This window comes from Coregonus lavaretus (genome assembly GCF_964263955.1).
Source record: "Coregonus lavaretus genome assembly, chromosome: 12".
In the NCBI taxonomy this organism is placed as follows: Eukaryota; Metazoa; Chordata; class Actinopteri; order Salmoniformes; family Salmonidae; genus Coregonus; species Coregonus lavaretus.
This window is the reverse complement of record NC_139999.1, coordinates 8,579,875-8,604,946: the sequence shown is the minus strand read 5'-3', so window position 1 is coordinate 8,604,946 and position 25,072 is coordinate 8,579,875. Positions and strand designations below refer to the sequence as shown.

Below are 25,072 nucleotides of genomic sequence, written 5' to 3'. Positions count from 1 at the left end.
TCTTGCTAAACAGGTTAACTTTACGTTTCCGACATTACGGCGGTAAACCCCTCAGTGTGTTAAACTCGGATTTTGACTAGATGGTATACGGGACAAGAGAGCAAGAGGCGAATCGAGAGGATTTACTCCGCCCAAAATATGTCCGAATGAGATTTTTTTTAAAGAATTGTATGGAGGTCTGTGAGAGTGTCGAATTACGTAAGGCTTATTTGATCGAATAGAAGTTTCGTAATATTTAGGCTGTTACAAATGTATTGATATAAGTGGATGCACGTCGCATTCCGACAACTTTGAGAAAAATTACCTGGTTCATGTTGTTTTTATTTTTGCACTGTCTCTATGTACACCAAATATTGTATACATAAAGATGCACACTCACATGACTCTACACACTGCACTAACCCTCCAACACACACATAACATGCAAACACATTTATATTGACTCTACACACACTCACATTCAATCATCATTTACACTGCTGCTACTCTGTTTATTATATATCCTGATGCCTAGTCACCTTACCCCTATATATACCTACCTCTATCACTCCAGTATCCCTGCACATTGTAAATATGGAATTGTAACTGACCCTGTATATAGCTTCTTACTTTATTGTGTTCTTCTTATTTCTTATTTGATTTATCATGTGTTTTTGTTCTACCTTTTTTTTAGTGCTACATTGATATTGATTACTGCATTGTTGGGTTTGGAGCTTGCAAGAAAGGCATTTCACTGTGCTTGTGCAAGTGACATTAAAAACTTGGCAGCAGCTACTCTTCCTGGGGTCTGGCAAAATTAAGGCAGTTCCACAATTTTAAAAACATCACAATACATTCATAACAGATTTCACAACACACCAAGTGTGTGCCCTCAGGCCCTTACTCCACTACCACATATCTACAACACAAAATCCACGTGTACGTGTGTATAGAGTCAATCAATCAATCAATTTTATTTTATATAGCCCTTCTTACATCAGCTAATATCTCGAAGTGCTGTACAGAAACCCAGCCTAAAACCCCAAACAGCTAGTAATGCAGGTGTAGAAGCACGGTGGCTAGGAAAAACTCCCTAGAAAGGCGAAAACCTAGGAAGAAACCTAGAGAGGAACCAGGCTATGAGGGGTGGCCAGTCCTCTTCTGGCTGTGCCGGGTGGAGATTATAACAGAACCATGCCAAGATGTTCAAAAATGTTCATAAGTGACAAGCATGGTCAAATAATAATCAGGAATAAATCTCAGTTGGCTTTTCATAGCCGATCATTAAGAGTTGAAAACAGCAGGTCTGGGACAGGTAGGGGTTCCATAACCGCAGGCAGAACAGTTGAAACTGGAATAGCAGCAAGGCCAGGCGGACTGGGGACAGCAAGGAGTCACCACGGCCGGTAGTCCCGACGTATGGTCCTAGGGCTCAGGTCTCTCAGTTGGCTTTTCATAGCCGATCATTAAGAGTTGAAAACAGCAGGTCTGGGACAGGTAGGGGTTTCGTAACCGCAGGCAGAACAGTTGAAACTGGAATAGCAGCAAGGCCAGGCGGACTGGGGACAGCAAGGTGTCATCATGCCCGGTAGTCCTGACGTATGGTCCTAGGGCTCAGGTTCTCAGAGAGAAAGAGAGAACGAGAGAATTAGAGAGAGCATACTTAAATTCACACAGGACACTGGATAAGACAGGAGAAGTACTCCAGGTATAACCAACTAACCCCAGCCCCCCGACACATAAACTACTGCAGCATAAATACTGGAGGCTGAGACAGGAGCGGTCCGGAGACACTGTGGCCCCATCCGAAGAAACCCCCGGACAGGGCCAAACAGGAAGGATATAACCCCACCCACTCTGCCAAAGCACAGCCCCCGCACCACTAGAGGGATATCCCCAACCACCAACTTACAATCCTGAGACAAGGCCGAGTATAGCCCACAGAGGTCTCCACCACAGCACAAACCAAGGGGGGGCGCCAACCCAGACAGGAAGATCACGTCAGTAACTCAACCCACTCAAGTGACGCACCCCTCCCAGGGACGGCATGAAAGAGCACCAGCAAGCCAGTGACTCAGCCCCTGCAACAGGGTTAGAGGCAGAGAACCCCAGTGGAGAGGGGAACCGGCCTGGCAGAGACAGCAAGGGCTGTTCGTTGCTCCAGAGCCTTTCCGTTCACCTTCACACTCCTGGGCCAGACTACACTCAATCATATGACCTACTGAAGAGATAAGTCTTCAGTAAAGACTTAAAGGTTGAGACCGAGTCTGCGTCTCTCACATGGGTAGGCAGACTGTTCCATAAAAATGGAGATCTATAGGAGAAAGCCCTGCCTCCCGCTGTTTGCTTAGAAATTCTAGGGACAATTAGGAGGCCTGTGTCTTGTGACCGTAGCGTACGTATTGGTATGTACGGCAGGACCAACTCGGAAAGATAGGTAGGAGCAAGCCCATGTAACGCTTTATAGGTTAACAGTAAAACCTTGAAATCAGCCCTTGCCTTAACAGGAAGCCAGTGTAGGGAAGCTAGCACTGGAGTAATATGATCAAATTTCTTGGTTCTAGTCAGGATTCTAGCAGCCGTATTTAGCACTAACTGAAGTTTATTTAGTGCTTTATCCGGGTAGCCGGAAAGTAGAGCATTGCAGTAGTCTAACCTAGAAGTAACAAATGCATGGATTAATTTTTCTGCATCATTTTTGGACAGAAAATTTCTGATTTTTGCAATGTTACGTAGATGGAAAAAAGCTGTCCTTGAAACAGTCTTGATATGTTCGTCAAAAGAGAGATCAGGGTCAAGAGTAACGCCGAGGTCCTTCACAGTTTTATTTGAGACGACTTTACAACCATCAAGATAGAGTGTGTTATCATGTTATCATGTGTGTGTATGCGCCTATGTTTGTGTTGCTTCACAGTCCCCGCTGTTCCATAAGGTGTATTTGTATCTGTTTTTAAAAATCTGATTCTACTGCTTGCATCAGTTACCTGATGTGGAATAGAGTGACATGTAGTCATGGCTCTATGTAGTACTGTGCGCCTCCCATAGTCTGTTCTGGACTTGGGGACTGTGAAGAGACCTCTGGTGGCATGTCTCGTGGGGTATGCATGGGAGTCTGAGCTGTGTGCTAGTCGTTTAAACATTGATTAACATTAGAATGGTCCCGCCTGACCTTGCCTGCCTTGAGGACATGTATTTCCATTGTTAGAGCGGTCACTCTGCAATCTTGTCAATATAATAGATACTCTGACGGGACTCCTGAAAACACGCCACTTCGACGGTTATGGCTAGCAGGGATTCAGTTTTAGTCAGAATGTACTTTTCTTAGCAGGTTTAGGAGAACGTATGCAGCAGGTTATAAGAATAAACGTGGCAGGTTAGGAAAAGGGTTAGGGTTAGCTAAAATGTTTTAAAAAACTAACACATTTGACAAAAGCTGGATCCCATCTAGATTTGATCTACTTTGGATACAGTTCCGACCGGAAGTGACTTTTCGTAGCAGGTTAGGAGAGCATTTTCGCTAACCCTAACCTTAACCTAATTATCATAGCCTGCTACGTTAGTTATCCTAACCTGCTGCACACATTTCCATAACCTGCTAGGTTAAAGTCACTTCCGGAAGTAAGTGGCATGTTTTTTTAAGGAATCTCGATGGTATACACACATACAGCTACAGACATAAGTTACTTTTTGTAGCAGGTTAGGAGAACGTCCGCAACATGTTAGGATAATTAACGTAGCAGGTTAGGATAATTAGGTTAGGGAAAATGCTCTCCTAACCTGCTACGAAACGTCCTTTCCGGTCGTAGCTATATCCAAAGTGGGTAATGTCTAGAAGGGATCCAGCTTTTGTCAAATATATGTCAAGTTTTTTTTTTTGTTGTTGCTGCATTTGACCTAACCATAACCTAATTGTCATAACATGCTGCGTATGTTCCCCTGGGTGAATGAACGTAGCAGTTTATGAAAATTAGGTTAAAGTTAGGGAAAGGGTTAGCTAAAATGCTATCATAACCTGCTTCAAAAAGTCACTTCCGTCCGTAGCTGCATTCTTTCTAGTCACAACCGTAAACTCGGCCTTCGTTGCTTTACGCCGGTGAAACGAGCGTACCTGAGTAACGTGTCATTAATTTTTCACAATCACACGAATGAGGAGGGGACTAATTAGGAGGAAACATGAAAATGTAACAACAAACGGAAAAAAACAACCCTTTGGACCATGCTAGCAAAGATACTGATACTGTTCTGTGACGCAAGGACATGCTATTGCTAGCTAGCTAACATGATGAGACCAAAGAGAACCTGTTGGGTCGGTGTATGTCGTGCTTGTGGGGAAAACATTTCCCATATAATATACATGCACAATCTCTTCAGTCAATTCGAAGGTCAATGTTTGAAACCATATGACTACACCACAGCATTGGAGGACCTCACTGGACCAATTTCTCAGGACGATGCCTTACCACAGATCATTTGCGAAACGTGTCGCAAACTTCTCAAAAGGTATTACAAAAGCTTTTGCGATGTGGAGAAAATTGGCAGTATATTTCGAGAGAGTGCTCAGAGGCAGAGGGAGAGTCGCTCTCTCGCATGGCGAACTCTGGAGGCCCAGCAAGGTAAGAGTAGTATCACCCCCTCCCCTCAAGAGAGAATGACAGACGCGTGTAAGGTTACCCCGCCAGATTTTACAGTAACGTTAGTAGTTGTGCCAAAGAGCGAGAACACAGACGAAGACGCAACACCAGACCCCAACAGCGATAGCATCAAACATGAGCCTGCAGAAATCTCAGTATACTTGGAAGAAGATATGGAGCAGGAGCCACAGTCTGGCGATGATGATGATGATGATGCTGCTTCTTCGAAGCTAAGCCAGGTAAACACGTGTTGTCACCTCTAATACCTGCTGTATGTTGGAGAGAAGTCGGGGGTAGTGTGAAAGGATCTAAACATCTTGATATAGTTTCTAGGTAGGTGTTTAAGGTCGCTAGTCTGCACACTACCCCCTTCCTTCAGAAAATGTGTGCTGAGGTTCTGAAGTCCTGCACCCCTCTTATAGCACCACACAGTAGTGCCATGATCCTATTTCTGACAGCAATGCGGTGATAATTTATAACCTATAAAGTTGAACTTCACTCAACCCTGGTCAACGTTCACATCAAAATGACAGAATTTTTATAGTTTGGTCGCTGGTATCAGGTGAAAATGCTTGCTGGGCCATTAAAAGTTACATATTGATTGATATTGATTTCCCCCTCCTATTTCTAGGTGAGTGTGCAGTCTAAATACATCCTTTCTGGACCCATGGAGAAACTTGTGGATAACATTTTGAATGGACAATTCTTCAGCGCAGCAAAGGCAATAATGGAAGTTCCTGATTTGGCTCCCCTTGTCACCAAAGAGGTTTTGAATGAAGTCGTCAAAGAATGCAAAGAGCTCACTAGCGTTCCATTCAACTCCATACTTAGACAGACCAGTCCATCCTCTCTGGAAGCCTTCAAATGGGACACTGTTTTTACTGAATGGAAGACAACCGCACCCACGTTCCTTAGGTTTCTGGAGTCTGCAAGCACATCTACATGGGTTTCTGCCATGACCAAAGAACGTACGCAGAGAAAGAACTTTGCCATAGGCATGGCTGGAGCCACTCTTCTCAAGGCACGTTGCGGCAGGATGAGTGCACCCATGTTTCGGAACTCGCTTATCCTGCACCAGGCTCAGAAGAAAAAATGCTTCAATAGGTTTGCCAGACTTGGTGTCTGTGTTACTAGGCAAAGCATGCTTCATCTGTTGAGAAGAGTCAGGGCATCCGACGAAGTAACCAGGACTCCCTCTGCAGGTGAAGACCACAACTACGACTCAGTAGCACCAAGAAGATCCACAGAAAATACTGACAGACAGGTGTGTAGTATTTCTTTCTATCAGGGTTGGGGTCAATTCCATTTACATTCCAGTCAATTCGGGAAGTAGGCCTACACTGAAATTCCAATTGTCTTCAATGCTTTTCAAAGATGAAAAATTGGAATTGCAATTTGGTTTACTTTCTGAATTTAATTGGAATTGCCCCCAACCTTGGTTGCGATATACAGTGTCTTCAGAAAGTATTCACACCCCTTGACTTTTTCCACATTTTGTTGTTACAAAGTGGGATTAAAATTGATTTAAATGTCATTTTTGTCAACTATCTACACAGAATACTCAAATGTCAAAGTGGAAGAAAAATTCTAACCTTTGTAAAACATTTCATGAAAAATAAAACACTATCTTGATTAGAGAAGTATTCAACCCCCTGAGCCAATACATGTTAGAATCACCATTGGCAGCGATTACAGCAGTGAGTCTTTCTTAGTAGGTCTCTAAGAGCTTTCTACACCTGGAAGGTGCAACATTTGCCCATTATTTTATTTAAATTCTTCAAGCTCTGTCAAATTGGTTGTTGATCATTGCTAGACAACCATTTTCAGGTCTTGCTATAGATTTTCAAGCAGATTTAAGTCAAAACTGTAACTCGGCCATTCAGGAACATTCAATGTCTTGGTAAGCAACTCCAGAGTAGATTTGGCCTTATGTAATCAGTTATTGTCCTGCTGAAAGGTGAATTCATCTCCCAGTGTCTGGTGGAAAGTAGACTGAACCAGGTTTTCCTCTAGGATTTTGCCTGTGCTTAGCTCCATTACGTAAATTTTTTTATCCTGAAAAACTCTCCAGTCTTTAACGATTACAAGCATACCCATAGCATGATGCAGCCACCACTATGCTTGAAAATATGGAGTGGTACTCAGTAATGTGTTGTATTGGTTTTGTCCCAAACATAACAATTTGTACTAGCGATGTACATTTTGCTGCTGACTAACCGACCCTCATTAACCGGTCAACAAACGAAACGAAAAAAATTCCAAACAGTACATTGCTTGTACAGAAAATACTATGCATGCATACAAGGAACAGACATTTTTCATTAAGAGCTTAATGAAAACATAACAATAGCAAGCCTATTGTTTTGCAGTCAAAAGCCTATTGCTTATTATTGAACATGAAACTCCTTTAATGAAGCAGCTAATAAAATTGCATTTAATATTATTTGTTGCGCAACGACTAGGTTAAAAAAAAGCTTGTTTAGCTCCAATACCAGCTTTTTGAGGTGCTCTCTCGCTGTCTGACAGGTGATAGGCTATTCCACTCATCAAACTAGGCTCTGTATACTGTGAGTGTTTGATAAATGACGACTAACAAATACACACGAGTCAATTTAATTCCATTATGCTAATTAACCTATAGACCGATAAGCATGACCAGCCAAATGTATTTTCGGTGGCCAACCGAATAATGGTTAACCATTAACTTTTTGTCCTGAATAGGGATGTTAATTGCTTTTTTTTGCAGTATTACTTTAGTGCCTTGTTGCAAACAGGATGCATGTTTGCAACAATAATATTTTTTATACTGTACAGGCTTCCTTCTTTTCACTCTGTCAATTAGGTTTAGGGCTGTCCCCGAATTTTTTTTATATACAGTGGGGAGAACAAGTATTTGATACACTGCCGATTTTGCAGGTTTTCCTACTTACAAAGCATGTAGAGGTCTGTAATTTTTATCATAGGTACACTTCAACTGTAATGATGTGCAAATAGTTAAAGTCTCTCTCTCTTTACCAGTCACGAGCATCTGGCTATCCCAGACCTGTCATCACCTGGTCCTGGTTGGAGATACCTTATCTACAGATCTCCCCCACCTCCACCCTTATCAACCCCCTTGAGAGACTATAGCCCCTCCCTGCCCCAAACATCCTTCCAGATAGCCCTGGGTCATGTTCAGTTGGGCACATCCTAGCAAACAAGAAGATAGTGATGCAGTGGATAGCAGCTTTCTAACTGGCTCCTAACCAATTGTGCAATTTTTTTTTTACACTGATCTGAACTTTTTTTGTAAATAATATTTCCGCCTTCATTTCCTATGACCGAAAGCAGTTTCTGGACATCAGAACAGAGATCACTAACCTCCATTTGGATAAAGATTTCTACTTCAACGAGTCGGCAGCTGTGGATGTACTGCTCATTCTGGACCAGGCCCTAATCCCCGGGACTCGAGAGGAAGAGACGGTGCAAGACAGGCAAACGAGGGGCTCCCTGATGAGACTACTTCGGCGATTAAATAAACCGCCTCTACCATCCGTTCTATTGGCGAACGTACACAATATATACAAAAGTATGTGGACAACCCTTGAAATTACTGGATTTGACTATTTCAGCCACACCCATTGCTGACAGGTGTATAAAATCGAGTACACAGCCATGCAATCTCCATAGCCAAACATTGGCAGTAGAATGGCCTTACTGAAGAGCTCAGTGACTTTCAACGTGGCTGGGTTTGGCAGATGCCAGGAGAACGCTACATGCCCGAATGCATAAAGGTTGGTGGAGGAGGAATAATAGTCTGGGGCTGTTTTTCATGGTTCGTGCTAGGCTCCTTAGTTCCAGTGAAGGGAAATCTTAACGCTACAGCATACAATTACATTTTAGACGATTCTGTGCTTCTAACTTTGTGGCAACAGTTTGGGGAAGGCCTTTTCCTGTTTCAGCATGACAATGCCGCTGTGCACAAAATGAGGTCCATACAGAAATGGTTTGTCAAGATCGGTGTGGAAGAACGACTAGCCTGAACAGACCCTGACCTCAACCCCATCGAACACCTTTGGGATGAATTGTAACGCAGACTGCGAGCCAGGCCTAATCGCCCAATATCAGTGCCCGACCTCACTAATGCTCTTGTGGCTGAATGGAAGCAAATCTCCACAGCAATGATCCAACATTTAGTGGAAAGCCTTCCCAGAAGAGTGGAGGCTGTTATAGCAGCAAAGGGGGGAGCAACTCCATATTAATGACCATGATTTTGGAATGAGATGTTCGACACACAATTCATCTTCTCCTTTCCCTCTTCTGATAACCAGGTGGCGAATCACATCTCTGCATGTCTGGCAGACATATCAGTGTGGATGTCGGATCACCACCTCAAGCTGAACCTCAACAAGACGGAGCTGCTCTTCCTCCCGGGGAAGGACTGCCTGCTCCATGATCTGCCATCACGGTTGACAACTCCGTTGTGTCCTCCTCCCAGAGTGCAAAGAACCTTGGCATGACCCTGGATCTGTCGTTCTCCGCTAACATCAAAGCGGTGACCCGATCCTGTAGGTTCATGCTCTACAACATTCGCAGAGTACGACCCAACCTTACACAGGAAGCGGCACAGGTCCTAATCCAGGCACTTGTCATCTCCCGTCTGGATTACTGCAACTCGCTGTTGGCTGGGCTCCCTGCCTGTGCTATTAAACCCCTACAACCCATCCAGAACGCTGCAGCCCGTCTGGTGTTCAACCTTCCCAAGTTCTCTCACGTCACCCCGCTCCTCCGTACACTCCACTGGCTTCCAGTTGAAGCTTGCAAAAAAATAAAAATTATATATATATATATATATATATATATATAACAAATGAAAATTAAAAATATACTCAAAAATATAAAAAAAATACATTGTAAAGTGGTTGTCCCACTGGTATCATAAGGTGAATGCACCAATTTGTAAGTCGCTCTGGATAAGAGCGTCTGCTAAATGACGTAAATGTAAAATGTAAATGTACTTCTATGCTTAATCAGGTGTGCGTCCTTACTCAACATTGACAGGAGCGCTCCAAACAAAAGACAATTACTAAATTGACAAAACTCCTAAATTGAATGCCCTTTGCGAGGCATTGTAAAACCTCCCTGGTCTTTGTGATTGAGTCTATGTTTGAAATGTACTGCTTGACTGAGGAACCTTACAGATAATTGTATGTGTGGGGTACAGGGATGAGGTAGTCATTCAAAAATCATGTTAAACATTATTGCACACATTTACATTTTTTTTACATTTTTAGTCATTTAGCAGACGCTCTTATCCAGAGCGACTTACAGTTAGTGAATACATTTTTTTTTTTATATACTGGCCCCCCGTGGGAATCAAACCTACAACCCTGGCGTTGCAAAAGCCATGCTCTATCAACTGAGCTACATCCCTGCCGGCCATTCCCTCCCCTACCCTGGACGACGCTGGGCCAATTGTGCGCCGCCCATGAGTCTCCCGGTCGCGGCCGGCTGCGACAGAGCCTGGATTCGAACCAGGATCTCTAGTGGCACAGTTAGCACTGCGATGCAGTGCCTTAGACCACTGCGCCACTCAGGAGTTGAGTCCATGTAACTTATGTGACTTGTTCCATTCTTACTCCTGCACTTTAGGCTTGCCATAACAAAGGGGTTGAATACTTATTGACTCAAGACAGTTCAGCTTTTCATTTGTAATTAATTATTTAACAATTTCGAAAAACATTATTCCACTTTGACATGATGGGATATTGTGTGTAGGCCAGTGACCAAAAATCTCAATTTAATCTATTTTAAATTCAGGCTGTAACACAACAAAATGTGGAAGAAATCAAGGGGTGTGAATACTTTCTGTAGTAGGTTGCATCGTGGTTGTGATATACAATGTGCTTGTCCCTTTGTGGGATTGACTCAAGGAAGGGCACAAATGGTTGTTGTTATTCAGTAGTTTCATGGCAGAGCAGAGGGAAGTACTGTCAAGAGTTAGAGATTTCCAAAATATTAAAATACTTATTGAGTAATGATTTTCTTACACTTGCAGGAGGACCCAGAGCCCACAGTGACTGAGAAGCAGCAGGAACCAAGGACCAGTCAGGCGGAAGAGCAGCTTCCAGAGTCTGGAACGACAGAGTCTACCACACCCACAGTCACATGCACTCCTCTCTTTAGGAGCAAAAACCATGTTCAGGGCCCATCCAAATCCCAGGCCAAGCCCAAACCTCTGTCCAAACCCCTGCCCCAGACTCAGCCCCAGGCTCAGCCCAAACCTCTGCCCAATCCCCAGCCCCAAGCCCAGCCTCAGCCCTTCCCCACAACCTTTCTCCTGGCCCATCCCTCCCAGCCCTTCCGAACAGCACAGAACCAAACTGTCATGTTGTCTCAACAGAATGCCCCCCTGATGATATTTACGCTTCCCTGTGTGAAAAGCCCTGCAGCACAAAGTCAGAAAGTCAAAGATGTGGAAAGCACTACAATGTTGCACAACTACAACGTTCCTTGTTCTTGCCAGGTGTGTGGGCAATCATTTGACTTCACACGTCATTTAATAAGACATGTTCAGATGCACTCAGCGGAGCAAAACCGTTTGTGTGGTTTGTGTGGGAAGGTCCTTGAGCCCGCAGAGAACATGGCGGTTCACCTGCAAATTCACAGTCTAATGAAAACTTTTTGTCATATTTGTGGCAAATGTTTCCCTAAGAATGCTGAGCTAAAATATCATATAAGTATTTATCACTATGTGGAGAAGCCACATCTGTGCGAAGTGTGTGGCAAAACCTTCAGACATGGCAAGGCCCTTAAAGAGCATCATACGTCCTTTCACATAGAGGGACAAGATAAGCCATATAAATGCCATTTGTGCAGAAAAGGCTTCTCAGGAGAAAGACAAGTTAAACTCCACCAGCTAACTCACACTGGAGAGAAACCGTATCAGTGTGAAGATTGTGGCATGTGCTTCAGGGAGAAGAACACTCTTAAAGGGCACATGAGGACTCACACAGGAGAGAAACCGTATAAGTGCAGAGAGTGTGGAAAATGCTTTAGATTATTAGGTGCTTTAAAATGTCACCTACTAACTCACACTGGAGAGAAACCGTATCGCTGCAACGTCTGTGGCAGATGCTTCAGTCAGTCCTCATCCCGCAAGACTCACATGAAGACTCACAAAATGGCTCACGCAGTGGAGAGACCACAGAGTGCAGAAAAGGCTTTGTCGTAGTAGAATTTCTAAAACGCCACCAATGTTTTAGGCCCAATGTAGACACACCATAGCTTAGATCCTCCCACAACACACATTAACTTTTACCAAAGGGAGAACCCACAACCTGCCTTAGAAGTTGGAAAAGTGTCCCCTTCTGACACCTTTTAGAAGACAAAGACATGCCCCTAAAGTCACTGCTGTTGTTTAAATACATTGGGAATTAGCCGTTTGAAAACATCGCTAATGGACTTGTACTGTGGAATGTTAGAGAGTCAGTCTGTCATTGTTTTCATAAAGAGGAGTTGACAGCATGTGGTCAACTTGTCTGTCCCAAGTTGTTATGGATTGAGACTGCCAACTGGTCCCTAAAATGTGTTAGTCTCACAGTTACAAATTGATTCATTTGTTTATGTTTTGGTTTAAAAAAATATTGTGTATAGTAGCTTCCAGAGGATAACACAATAAAATATTTTGTACTGCTTTTCAGTGGTAGTTGCTTTTCACTGTTATATTTGCTGTTACCTTGGTTTCATTCCAGTCCCAGAAGGTGGCGATAATGCGCCGACTTGATTGTTGTTGGGTGCGCCCTGAACCGCAGAAGAAGACTTACAATCGTACACAACTAGCTAACGTTAGCTAGCTGCTGGTGTGCGTTTCTTTTCGCAAAAATGGCCAAAATAGAGTTGCTAAGTTTGTTTCTCACTGAACGATTAACGTCAGCTGCACAGGATATTTATAAAATGGTAGAAGAAACGTTTGCAGAATACCAAGCAGAGGTCACTTACGTAAAGAGAGAGAATGAATTTCTACGGAAGCAGTTAAATGCTAACAGACCGAGAAAAGTGAACTTAAAACGAGGTTTGTAGGACCTAATAATGCACCTTTCATTATTGGAAATAAAAAACAAATGTATATCTAAAAGAGTATATATCAGGGTGTAAACTAGCTACCGTACTTGTTTTTAGGGGAAGTTGTGACATGTGCAGTGCACGCACGTCCGCTATAGAATTGTTTTACCAACAAGGGGTCTGTCTGAGATGTTATTTTGTCAACCATCCATAACTGCAGGTCTACGACAGATCACCAGCATTGTCACTGTAGCAGGAGCTCCCCCAAAGCTGCTGCAGCAGAGTGTGCAGGAGTCGAGCCCCAGTATGGGGAAGGAGGTATCACAAACTGAGGAGAAGAAGCAAGAAGCAAGGACCAGTCAGGGGGAGGAGCAGTTTCAAGAGTCAGGAATGACAGAGTCGACGCCTACACCCACCACTCACTGTTGGCGCAAAGACAATGATTTGGGCCCTTCCAAAACCTTGCCCCAGATCCAGCCCAAGCCCTTACCCTCCTTACCCATACCCCATCTCCTGGCTCAGCCCTCACAGCCCTTCCAAATCACACAGAACCAAGCCATCGTCTTATCTCATCAGATATCGCCTCTGGTCATTCAGGTTGTAAAGAAATTGTTTATTTGTAAAGAATGTGGGAAGACTTTCCGTTACATGAGTCGTTTGAAACAGCACACACGCATGGCTCACACGCAGGAAAAACCCCACTGCTGTACGTTGTGTGGAAAGTGTTTTCTTACCGCGAGCAAGTTAAAAACACACCAGCTAATACACACCGGTGAGAGACCCTACCTCTGTAATGTCTGTGGTCACTGTTTCAACCAGAGGTCAAACCTCAAAGTACACATGCAGAGGAAACATAAAGGTGTGTGACAATTATTATAGCATACAGTATAAGGATTTACATTCATATTTAAATTTGAGTCATTTAGAAGACGCTCTTATCCAGAGCGACTTACAGTTAGTGCGTTCATCTTAAGATAGCTAGGTTGGATGATGAAAAGGTTATGTGAGAATAAGACAGCAAAAATAAATGTATGATTCAATAGACAATAAAGTTGTGTATAAGACACACATCTCCCCCACCCCTACACTCAGGTGTATATCAGTGGAGGCTTCTGAGGGGAGAACGGCTCATCATAATGGCTGGAACAGCGCAAATGGAATGGCATCAAACCTTGTGTTTGATGTATTTGATACCATTCCACATATTCCCCTCCAGCCATTACCACAAGCCCGTCCTCCCCAATTAAGGTGCCGCCAACAACCTGTGGTGTATATAATTTCTCGTCCCTTTCTTCCCTGTATTGTCTCAAATCATAAACTACATTAAAGATGTAAAACAGCCTGTTTTCTTTTACTTTGTTTTGTCAGTTGACAGCTTGTACCATATTTTGGCTCTAATTGCTGGACAGGTCTTGCATGGTAAGATGCTTTCTTGCTCAGCTATAAAGCAAATACAGTCGACCCCTGAAAAGTGCACATTGGTTAAGTGCACCAGTCTATACAAAACAGTCTCAACTCACTGGGTGTGTTCTAGATACACACACCCACAAATCATCAGAGGATTCATATGTTATTCTAACGTGGGGAAGATGGTAAACACTTTTCCAGGCACAGCGTAAGGAGTCGGCTATATTCTGTATGCAAAATTCACCTGGGTATACCACTCAAAGCTCACTCATTGGTATTCACTTTTGTAGCCTGTGGTAGGTGCCCCAAAGGAAACAAGTCCTTTTTAACCTTCATAAACAATTTCAAAATCTTTACTGTGGTGCTGTCTTCCATAAGACCCCGTACAATAATGAAAAGGATGGATTTACGTGAAAAAATCATGCATTTTCAGCATTCCTTGAGAGCTGAACATGATGTTTGGGTTTGGCCAACATCATATTTAGGGCCTCATGTTTTCCTATTATTACGGTAACAACGGGCATTCCTTATCACGTGATCAGGGAGAGCATCTTTTAGGTCCATTTTGGATAATAGCGAGAGCCCTTGTAGCTAGCTACGACATCCGAAAATGACTAAATTGCAGTTTTTAAATGTGTTTTTGACCGAGCGGCTTATGCTCGCTGCCCAGGAGATCTATAAATCTGTCGAAGACACGATTTTGGAATACCAAGAGGAGATTGCGCTCAGGGAGAGGGAGAACGACCATCTGAGACGTAGGCTTCGAGACGCTGGGATTGAAATATGGCCAGGTTAGTAGCTACCATGCTAAAATTAGCGCCGAAGCCGCACGCTAGTTAAACCAAATTGGTCGCTGCGTAACTAGCTAAAGGGCCATTTGGTTATTTTATATTTGACACCTTGTATTAACGTTTCGAGAACTAGCGAGCTAACTAATGTTTTTCAGAAGGCTAACGTTAATTTATAATGTAAGCGCTAGCTAACTCAGCTAGCTAGTTAGCCACCTTTGTTCGTTAGCTAGCTGACTAGCTAGCCAGCTTCTTAACTAGCTAGTTGTTGCGATTTAGACTCATATTTTCAGACATCTGTCTTGCTGATTAATTTCTGAAATCGGGTTCCTGTGATAACGTTACATAAATGTTGTTTATCGTATTTTTCCTCGATCGTAAATCCAATCTGACTGCCACGTTCCGCCTCCCTCTCTTCCACCCAGACCGTCAGTCCATGGCGCTATTGGAGGAGGAGGATGGCGAACATCCCCGCCGGGAGTGGAGCCCCAGTATGGGCCATGAGGAGCGCGTCCCCATCCTGATCAAGGAGAAACGGGAGCTCAGGTACAGCCAGGGGGAAGATCAGCTCCGCGGCCACGGCTCCTGCAGCACTCCAGAGTCCATGTTCACCCCTCCCCGTGTCAGCAACGAATACCCCCAGGACCCTCCCCACTCCTCCAACCTGCCCCAGAACCCGTCGGTGGAGAACAGAGAGAGGGAGCCTGGTCCCAGAAGCTCATCCAGACATGTCAAATCAGAAGGGTCCCACAGAGGCTCATCATCGTCTTCGTCCAACAGCGGGCCGCAGCCCCTGGCCACGGTCAACCCCAACTGCTCCAACGAGAACAACATTGACATCATCGGGGTGGAGAACGGAGGACAGATGGGGTCTGGGTCTAAAGGACGAGCCGGCGGGAGCAGAGGTCAGGGCTCCCACTTAAGCAACCAGGGCGCTAATTCCACCTCGGCCGCTGAGTGTGGAAAATCTCCTCTCCAGGTGCACGTGTCGTCGTTCTGCTGCAGGGTGTGTGGGGAGACGTTCAGCCATGTCGGACACCTGCATGTCCACGTCCAGGTGCACACCCGAGAGAAGCCGTACCGCTGCGGGGTTTGTGGAAAGTGCTGCAGCTCCTCCGGCAGGCTCCAGGAGCATGCCAGGAGTCACACTGGAGAGAAGCCGTACCGCTGCCAGAGCTGTGGAAAAGGATTTACCCAGATGGCCCATCTTAAGGTCCACATGCGTATCCACACTGGAGAGAAACCTTACAGCTGCCCCGTGTGTGGCAAGTGCTTCAGCCGCTCTGACAAAATTAAACGTCACCTCCAGACCCACAGCCGTGAGGGCACCTACTTCTCGGGGCAGTGAGATGAGAGAGACGCCACCACCGGTGGTGGTGGGTGGTTGTTGTTAATGAACGACTGAGTTTCGGTGTATGAATGAATTGCTGATTATGGGACATTTTTTAAAAGCTCAAATTGCTGCCACTAAGACAAGGCTTGTTTTATTTTTCTCTCTCTCAGAGCTAGGGATTCTGTGACATTCTTAGAATGTTTTATCTCTGCTAAGTAACAGTTCTCTCTCATGCAATAGGATTTGTATTGCAGTATAGTCAATTTAGTAGGTGTCCATTTTCTTTTTGTACTTGAGTTATTAGCTAGTCTTTCCTAATTATTTAGTCTTTTAGTAATAAACTTGATAGCATGATGATATTGAAGTCTTCCACAATGCGCCTTGAACGGAGATGCATTCAGGATTCCAACAATGCAGTGTTCCAAAACGTGGTCTTGCCCCAGATGATTTGCACAGGGCCAATTTACACCAATTTCAAGTTTCTAAAAACAATGGTTTATTTTTTATAAAGTATATCACAGCTTATTCTGATTTCCTGAATCACCTGGCTGAAATTCGTAAGCTGTTTTTATTTGTGTTTTTTATGAACACTGGCTAACCGTATGGGCATTGTCTATGAACAGTTGTCCATTCTTTGAGTTTCCAAATATGGATAAGTAGACATATTAGCCATTGTTAGTTTGGGTGAGGTCAGGGGTGGGAATTAGGGTTAGCAATAGAATACAGCAGGCAGGGCTATGTTTCTGTACGGTTAGACACCTAAAGCCTCCCTGATATACTCCATGTTAAATAATCATTACATCGCTCTCTCCCTTAATCACACCAACAGCGTCATTGCATTTGGTACACCAGAAGTATACTGAACAAAAATATAAACGCAACAATTTCAACGATTTTTCAGAGTTACAGTTCATATAATGAAATCAGTCAATTGAAATAAATTCATAATGCCCTAATCTATGGATTTCACATGAATGGGCAGGGGCGCAGCCATGCCCACCCGTTTGGGGGCCAGGCCCACCTACTGGGGAGCCAGGCCCAACCAGTCAGAATGAGTTTTTCCCCACAGAGGCTTTAATATAGACAGAAAACCCCCTTAGTTTAATCAGCTGTCTGGGTGGCTGGTCTCAGACGATCCCGCAGGTGAAGAAGCCGGATGTGGAGGTCCAGGCCTTGCGTGTTTACACGTGGTTGTGAGGCCGGTTGGACGTACTGCCAAATTCTCTAAAACGACGGAGGCGGCTTATGGTAGAGAAATGAACATAAAATTATCTGGCAGCAGCTCTGATGGACATTCCTGCAGTCAGCAGGCCAATTGTATGCCATCTCAAAACTTGAGACATCTGTGGCATTGTGTTTTATGACACAACTGCACATTTTAGAGTGGCCTTTTATTGTCCCCAGCACACGGTGCATCTGTGTAATGATCATGCTTGTTTGATCAGCTTCTTGATATTCCACACCGGTCAAGTGGATGGATTATCTTAGCAAAGAGAAATGCTCACTAACAGGGATGTAAACAAATTTGTGCACAAAATTTGAGAGAAATAAGCTTTTTGTGCATATGGAACATTTCTGGCATCTTTTATTTCTGCTCATGAAACATGGGACTAACACTTTACATGTTGCGTTTATATTTTTGTTCAGTATCAATTTATTTCCAATGGACCGCTGCATTTGCCTTGCAGCATTGCGAGGCAGAGGCAGTTGCAGTGCGTTGTGTGGTGCATGCGTTGGATATATCCAATGTATGCATCAAATTGTATGGTAGATATACGTGTTCAGTATATTTGCGTAGCAACCCAAAATGGGATGCAATGACGCTGTCGGTGTGATCGAGGTGTTAGCCATTGTTGCAGAACTGTATACGGCCACCTGAATTTCAGTCAACTTGTAACTGATACAATAAAAACGTACTATTATCACATAGGAATCAACACTAAGACTGCTATTCTGCAAGATAAATGTGATCCCGATTATGATAATTCTGTATATGACCACTATCTATCCCCCACCTCTGATGCAGATAGGGTTTGTGTGTTCTCTATGACCTGCAATACTACTGTATTTGACCAACACGGTGCAGAGAAAGGCTGATTCCTCAGCTGAGCCATACAGTATTACCCTGTATCTATCTGTGCTGCTTGTTCACAAGGATTGGTCCTGAGCTAGGCGCTGCTGCACATATATTCACTATAGTAAAGATCTAGTAATGGTGGCCGGTTGTTTGGAAGTGTTGTTTGGAAGTGTAAAATACATATTTTCGGACCCAGATCAAGGTTTTTCCTGGAATAAAAAGCACTTTAATGTATATTGTGAATGCATTTAATCCAGGAGTAGACTTAATCTAAATCTGTCCCTTCACAAGTTTATATATCAGATAACTTGAGCAGTGCCCAGCTGAGACCAATGCTCATGAACAAGCAGAAAGCCTATGGCCCATACCAGATACAAAACACAGCCCCACTTCCCTTAGGCAAGTGTCTTGGGCAATAGGGGCTTGGGGTTGTTACAAGACCGGGCCTGTATCGCCTCTCAGGACTGAGGCTAGGACAGTAGAACATCTAACTCGACCGGCATCCCTCCTCTCTCTTTCCACACAGTATATTCTGGGACACCGGTGCACCCACACACATTACTGTACAGTGTTGTATCATTGTGTACTAAATGTTATTTTTTAATAAACTAGTAACAGACTACGTTGTCTTTGTTCATTTCCCCATACATAGTCATACTAGCTGAGAGCTGGCCGGCCCTTGAATGAGGTGTTTGTTTGCATGATTATTAGCTGTTCAAGTAAACAAATGAACCCCTGACTGAACCTAAATGTACAGTTAAACAACTTCACAGCCACAGTAGAGTCCCTAAATCCGAACGGTTGATGTTAGCTGCCCAAGAGATATATCAGACCGTGGAAGAGCCCATACTAGAATACCAAGAGGAAATAATACAGGGAAAGAGAGAATGATCAACTGAGACGCAAGCTTCACGGAAATGTGATTCCATGACCAGGTTAGTAACGGTAGATAGCTAGCGAGGATAACGGCCTCAGGTCGTCTGTAAATATCTTATTTGAAATATGAATTAATGTTAGCTCAAATGTGTCATGCCACTGGCTAGCGTGGCAGGTTAGTTAGCTTAGTATCTGCGTTTAGAGATGTCGACGATGAGTATGACGTGTGGTATAAAGGGCTCTACAGACGTCACTCCGCCGATCAACGTGTGTGCATGGGCGGAGTCGGGAGTTTTTGGAGCAATGCGCACTTTTGCTCACGTCCCAGTTGCGTTCAACCACAGACAGAATAATGAGACAGATATTTCACCTGATGTATAAATGTGAAGTATCTGGTATGCGTTTCCACTCACTACCAAATGGTGGTGAGAGGAAGCCCAGTGGCCGGCAATGGAGAGATGGATTTTGGTCGACATTCTTCACATTTTCTCATCAATGAAACATTTGATCTCAATACAGTTTTCTGTTTCCAAAACGAAAATATGTTACGAACAGAGTGGACTTTACCCACAAGCAAATCTCAAGTCACAAGGTCAGTGTCTCAAGTCCCAAGTAGAACGGGTGGAGTCAAGTCGAGTAGAGTCACACGTTTTTTCAAGTCAATTCTCAAGTCAAGTAAAAAAAATAATAAAAAAAAAGTATTTACATGCAATGACTTGTTCAACTACAAATCTATGTATTGAGGCTGCCAGACAGCCCTTTTCATGATTTTGTCTACAGCACATTTTAATTATATAATAATTCATTTGAACAACAAATTCCAAATGCAAACTTCATAACAAAATTATATATTTAAAAGCAATTTTGACATTTCAAAAGACCAGTAGGCCTATGCTAATAATTGTTACTTGATGCCCCATTGCTGGTGAGCTTGCAAAGTAAACAGTTAATATTATTTTGGAGCTGCATATTTATTTATGGAAATCCTCTCTCTCTACAATTTGATGTTTGCGCTGCACCCAATCCTAAAACTGTACAGCAAATCAGCAATCTGTTCGCTAAATCACTGGTTCTCAAACTTTTTGACCCGCAAACCCCAAAAAAGAGTGGTTCGAAGCTTGCGAACCCCCGCGCAGGCACATGCACGCGCGCACTCGCGAACGCACTCGCGAACACAATCGCCGCGCAAATGTAGCCTGTCATTACAGCCATAAATGGTGATGCATTTTCAAAACGCAAGATACAGAAATAAACAGTGTTTTACACCTGCATTTTGAGCTGAAGGTTATTCATGTTAGCAGTCAATATGAACTAGGGATATCATGTCAATTCTCTAGAGTCCAGAGCTAGCAGGATCATAAGGCCTACATGTATGCAGCGGAGTTTGGAAAGCATGATTTGAATGTAGCCTTTTTCTTCCTCACAAAAATCGTTATACATTTGCCTGAATATGTTACATCTTCATCCCATATGAATTGAAGGCACGCGATGTTACAACTATCTTAAGACATATAGCCAGTACGCAGAACTGAGGTATATAGCTTAATTAACTCACCCAAACTAGGCCCATCTGAAATATGAAAACTATCATTTAAATCGACAGGTATTGTTCTGGCAAAGATGCGTCCGTAGCAGATCACTAAACTGTCTTTTATGTGGATAACATAAACATAGTCTACCCTGTTTTTATCAGGCAAAACCGGAGGAAATGAAACAAGTGCTTTCTGGTCAGTAATCTGGATATGTGTGCCAAGTGGTGGAAAAAGTACCTAAAATCATACTTGAGTCATACTATTAAGATACCTTAATAGAAAATGACTTAAGTAAAAGTGAAAGTCACCCAGTAAAATACTACTTGAGTAAAAGTATTTGGTTTGAAATATACTTAAGTACCAAAAGTAAATGTAATTGCTAAAATATACTTAAGTATAAAACGCAAAAATGTATAAATAATTTATAATTCCTTATATTAAACACACTCCAACTCAGATATCATTCACAAATGAAGCATTTGTATTTAGTGATGTCAGATCAGAAGCAGTAGGGATGACCAGGGATGTTCTCTTGATAAGTGCGTGAATTGGACCATTTTCCTGTCCAGCTAAGCATTCAAAATGTAACTAGTACTTTTGGGTGTCAGGGAAAATGTGTTGAGTAAAAAGTACATTATTTTCTTTAGGAATGTAGTGAAGTAAAAGTAAAATAAATCAAATGTATAAATAGTAAAGTGAGGTACAGATACCCAAAAAAACTACTTAAGTAGTCCTTTAAAGTATTTTTACTTAAGTACTTTACACCACTGTGTGCGCTGCCTTTGCGTGCCAATGCTGATGATTGGTCAACAGTCAAGATGCCCAACTGTTCGGTTCTGAAGCACATATAAGATGTTTTTGAGACAAGAATTTGGTGTAATGCCCTAAGCCTATGTTAGTAACCAGATTGAATAGGCAAAGGTATAAATATAACGTTTTGCGAGTTTTTTTGCAAGCTACTGTGTCTCTGGCTGTGTGGAGAGTAATCCACGGAGACTGTGTGCCACAAAATAAGTGACAAAACGTTACAAAACCTGGCCAGATAATTTCAAGTCATCAGTCTCAAGTCAAAGTCGAGTTCTTATTTTATTTTCTATCAAATCGAGGCTCAAGTTATCAAATTTGTGACTCATGTCAGACTCGAGTCCAAGTCATGTAACTCCAGATCACACCTTGGTTATTACTCCAACCTTGTGAAAGTTACAAAGTGAAACGTTTTAATTTTTGTCAAAAACGACTTTATATCGAAGAAGTGTGACTTTGATTAGACTGCCTGCACATGCGCAGTTCGTGAAAGTGACAAAATGACAAGTTTTCATTTTCGTCAAAAACAACTTAGTATCGAAGGAGTGCCTTTGATTTGACGACCTGCACATGCGCAGTTCGGCGCGTGACGATCGTTAGACCCGATGACGTGTTCAACGCATGAGCTTAGCTAGCCAACGTCGCCATGACATCGCCTACAAGTGTGATCGGGGATTTCTGTTGGAGAAGCAGTTTTTTTGCCTATCTTCATACTGTACTGTTTTTGGTATGAAGATAGGCAGACACTGCTTCTCCAATAGAAAAACCCCCAATCACACTTGTAGGCAATGTCATGGCGACGTTGGCTAGCTAAACTCATGCGCAGAAACACTTCATCAGGTCTAACGGTCGTCTCACCCGAACTGCGCATGTGCAAATCAAAGGCACTCCTTCGATACTAAGTTGTTTTTGACGAAAATGAAAACTTGTCATTTTGTCACTTTCACGAGATTAGAGTAATGACATGTTCAACTACTTAAGACATTGGCTCGAATCTAGGTTGTGCCTTTAGATTAAGAGAAAATGAACAACTAAGGAAGAATTTATCTTCTCTCATTGATTTCTCAAACCCCAGCCTGGTCTGCTTCGCAAGGGTTGCTGGAAGTCTCGCGATGTTACACCTCTGGGTTTAGAAACTCTGTGGAGGCACTCTTTGACAGTAGCTAGTGACAACATTTTAACTTCCGGATCCGGTGTTGTATGCCTTTTGTTTACAAATACTAGCTAGCTACATGTCTGGCTATGATGGTATTTTATGCTTTTCGACGCTACTTTTTAAGGATTTAACTAGCTGCAGAAGCAACATGTCTCTCTACAAATTAGAAGAGCTTGAACTGCTCTTACATTTACATCATTTAGCAGACGCTCTTATCCGTTCCCCTCACAGCTCCGTAGGCAAGCACCATGGTCTTGTAGTAGATGCGAGCCTCAACTGGAAGCCAGTGGAGTGTGCGGAGGAGCGGGGTGACGTACTCTCCGAATGTTGTAGAGCATGAACCTGCAGGATCGGGTCACCGCTTTGATGTTAGCGGAGAACGACAGGGTGTTGTCCAGGGTCACGCCAAGGTTCTTTGCACTCTGGGAGGAGGACACAATGGAGTTGTCAACCGTGATGGCGAGATCATGGAGCGGGCAGTACTTCCCCAGGAGGAAGAGCAGCTGTGTCTTGCCGAGGTTCAGCTTGAGGTGGTGATCCGACATCCACACTGATATGTCTGCCAGACATGCAGATATGTGATTCGCCACCTTGTTATCAGAAGGGGGAAAGGAGAAAATTAATTGTGTGTCGTCCTCGTAGCAATGATAGGAGAGACCATGTGAGGATATAACAGAGCCAAGTGACTTGGTGTATAGAGAGAATAGGAGAGGGCCTAGAACTGAGCCCTGGGGGACACCAGTGGTGAGAGCACGTGGTGCGGAGACAGATTCTCGCCACGCCACCTGGTAGGAGCGACCTATCAGGTAGGACGCAATCCAAGAGTGAGCAGCGCCGGAGATGCCCAACTCGGAGAGGGTGGAGAGGAGGATCTGATGGTTCACAGTATCAAAGGCAGCGGATAGGTTTAGAAGGATAAGAGCAGAGGAGAGAGAGTTAGCTTTAGCAGTGCGGAGAGCCTCCGTGACACAGAGAAGAGCAGTCTCAGTTGAATGACCAGTCTTGAAACCTGACTGGTTTGGATCAAGAAGGTAATTCTGAGAGAGAGAGCAGGAGAGTTGGCTAGAGACGGCACGCTCAAGAGTTTTGGGGAGAAAAGAAAGAAGGGATACTGGTCTGTAGTTGTTGACATCGGAGGGATCGAGTGTAGGTTTTTTGAGGAGGGTGCAACTCTCGCTCTCTTGAAGACGGAAGGGACATGGCCAGCAGTCAAGGATGAGTTGATGAGCGAGGTGAGGTAAGGGAGAAGGTCTCCGGAAATGGTCTGGAGAAGAGAGGAGGGGATAGGGTCAAGCGGGCAGGTTGTTGGGCGGACGGCCGTCACAAGTCGCAAGATGTCATCTGGAGAGAGAGGGGAGAAAGAAGTCAAAGCATAGGGTAGGGCAGTGTGAGCAGGACCAGCGGTGTCATTTGACTTAATAAATGAGGATCGGATGTCATCAACCTTATTTTCAAAATGGTTGACGAAGTCATCCACAGAGAGGGAGGAGGGACGGGGAGGAGGAGGAGGATTCAGCAGGGAGGAGAAGGTGGCAAAGAGCTTCCTAGGGTTTGAGGCGGAGGCTTGAAATTTAGAGTGGTAGAAAGTGGCTTTAGCAGCGGAAACAGAGGAAGAGAATGTAGAGAGGAGGGAGTGAAAAAATGACAGGTCTGCAGGGAGTCTAGTTTTCCTCCATTTCCGCTCGGCTGCCCGGAGCCCTCTTCTGTGAGCTCGCAATGAGTCGTCAAGCCACGGAGCAGGAGGGAAGGACCGAGCCGGCCGGGAGGATAGGGGACATAGAGAGTCAAAAGATGCATAAAGGGAGGAGAGGAGGGTTGAGGAGGCAGAATCAGGAGATCGGAGGGAGAAGGATTTACCAGAGGGAAGAGATGATAGGATGGAAGAGGAGAGGGTAGCGGGAGAGAGAGAGCGAAAGTTGCGACGGCACATTACCATCTGAGTAGGGGCAGAGTGAGTAGTGTTGGAGGAGAGCGAGAGAGAAAAGGATACAAAGTAGTGGTCGGAGACTTGGAGGGGAGTTGCAGTGAGATTAGTAGAAGAACAGCATCTAGTAAAGATGAGGTCAAGCGTATTGCCTGCCTTGTGAGTAGGGGGGGATGGTGAGAGGGTCAGGTCAAAAGAGGAAAGGAGTGGAAAGAAGGAGGCAGAGAGAAATGAGTCAAAGGCAGACGTAGGGAGGTTAAAGTCACCCAGAACTGTGAGGGGTGAGCCATCCTCAGGAAAGGAACTTATCAAGGCGTTAAGCTCATTGATGAACTCTCCAAGGGAACCTGGAGGGCAATAAATGACAAGGATGTTAAGCTTGAATGGGCTAGTGACTGTGACAGCATGGAATTCAAATGAGGAGATAGACAGATGGGTCAGGGGGAAAAGAGAGAATGTCCACTTGGGAGAGATGAGGATTCCTGTGCCACCGCCGCGCTGACCAGATGCTCTCGGGGTATG

The 25,072-nt window shown here is 43.9% G+C and overlaps 2 protein-coding genes across 2 annotated transcripts; both read left to right on the top strand.

The window, feature by feature from the left end:
- The first annotated feature begins 4,028 nt into the window (after window positions 1-4,028).
- LOC311139049 (uncharacterized protein) lies at window positions 4,029-12,286 on the top strand. The gene is made up of 3 exons (XM_084173896.1): window positions 4,029-4,849; window positions 5,242-5,874; window positions 10,648-12,286. The coding sequence occupies exons 1-3, from the start codon at window positions 4,259-4,261 to the stop codon at window positions 11,821-11,823; spliced, it is 2,400 nt and encodes a 799-aa protein (XP_084030022.1). The 5' UTR covers window positions 4,029-4,258; the 3' UTR covers window positions 11,824-12,286.
- Window positions 12,287-14,635: 2,349 nt separating this feature from the next.
- LOC311138371 (uncharacterized protein) lies at window positions 14,636-16,539 on the top strand. The gene is made up of 2 exons (XM_084173034.1): window positions 14,636-14,851; window positions 15,274-16,539. The coding sequence occupies exons 1-2, from the start codon at window positions 14,671-14,673 to the stop codon at window positions 16,194-16,196; spliced, it is 1,104 nt and encodes a 367-aa protein (XP_084029160.1). The 5' UTR covers window positions 14,636-14,670; the 3' UTR covers window positions 16,197-16,539.
- The last annotated feature ends 8,533 nt before the right edge of the window (window positions 16,540-25,072 follow it).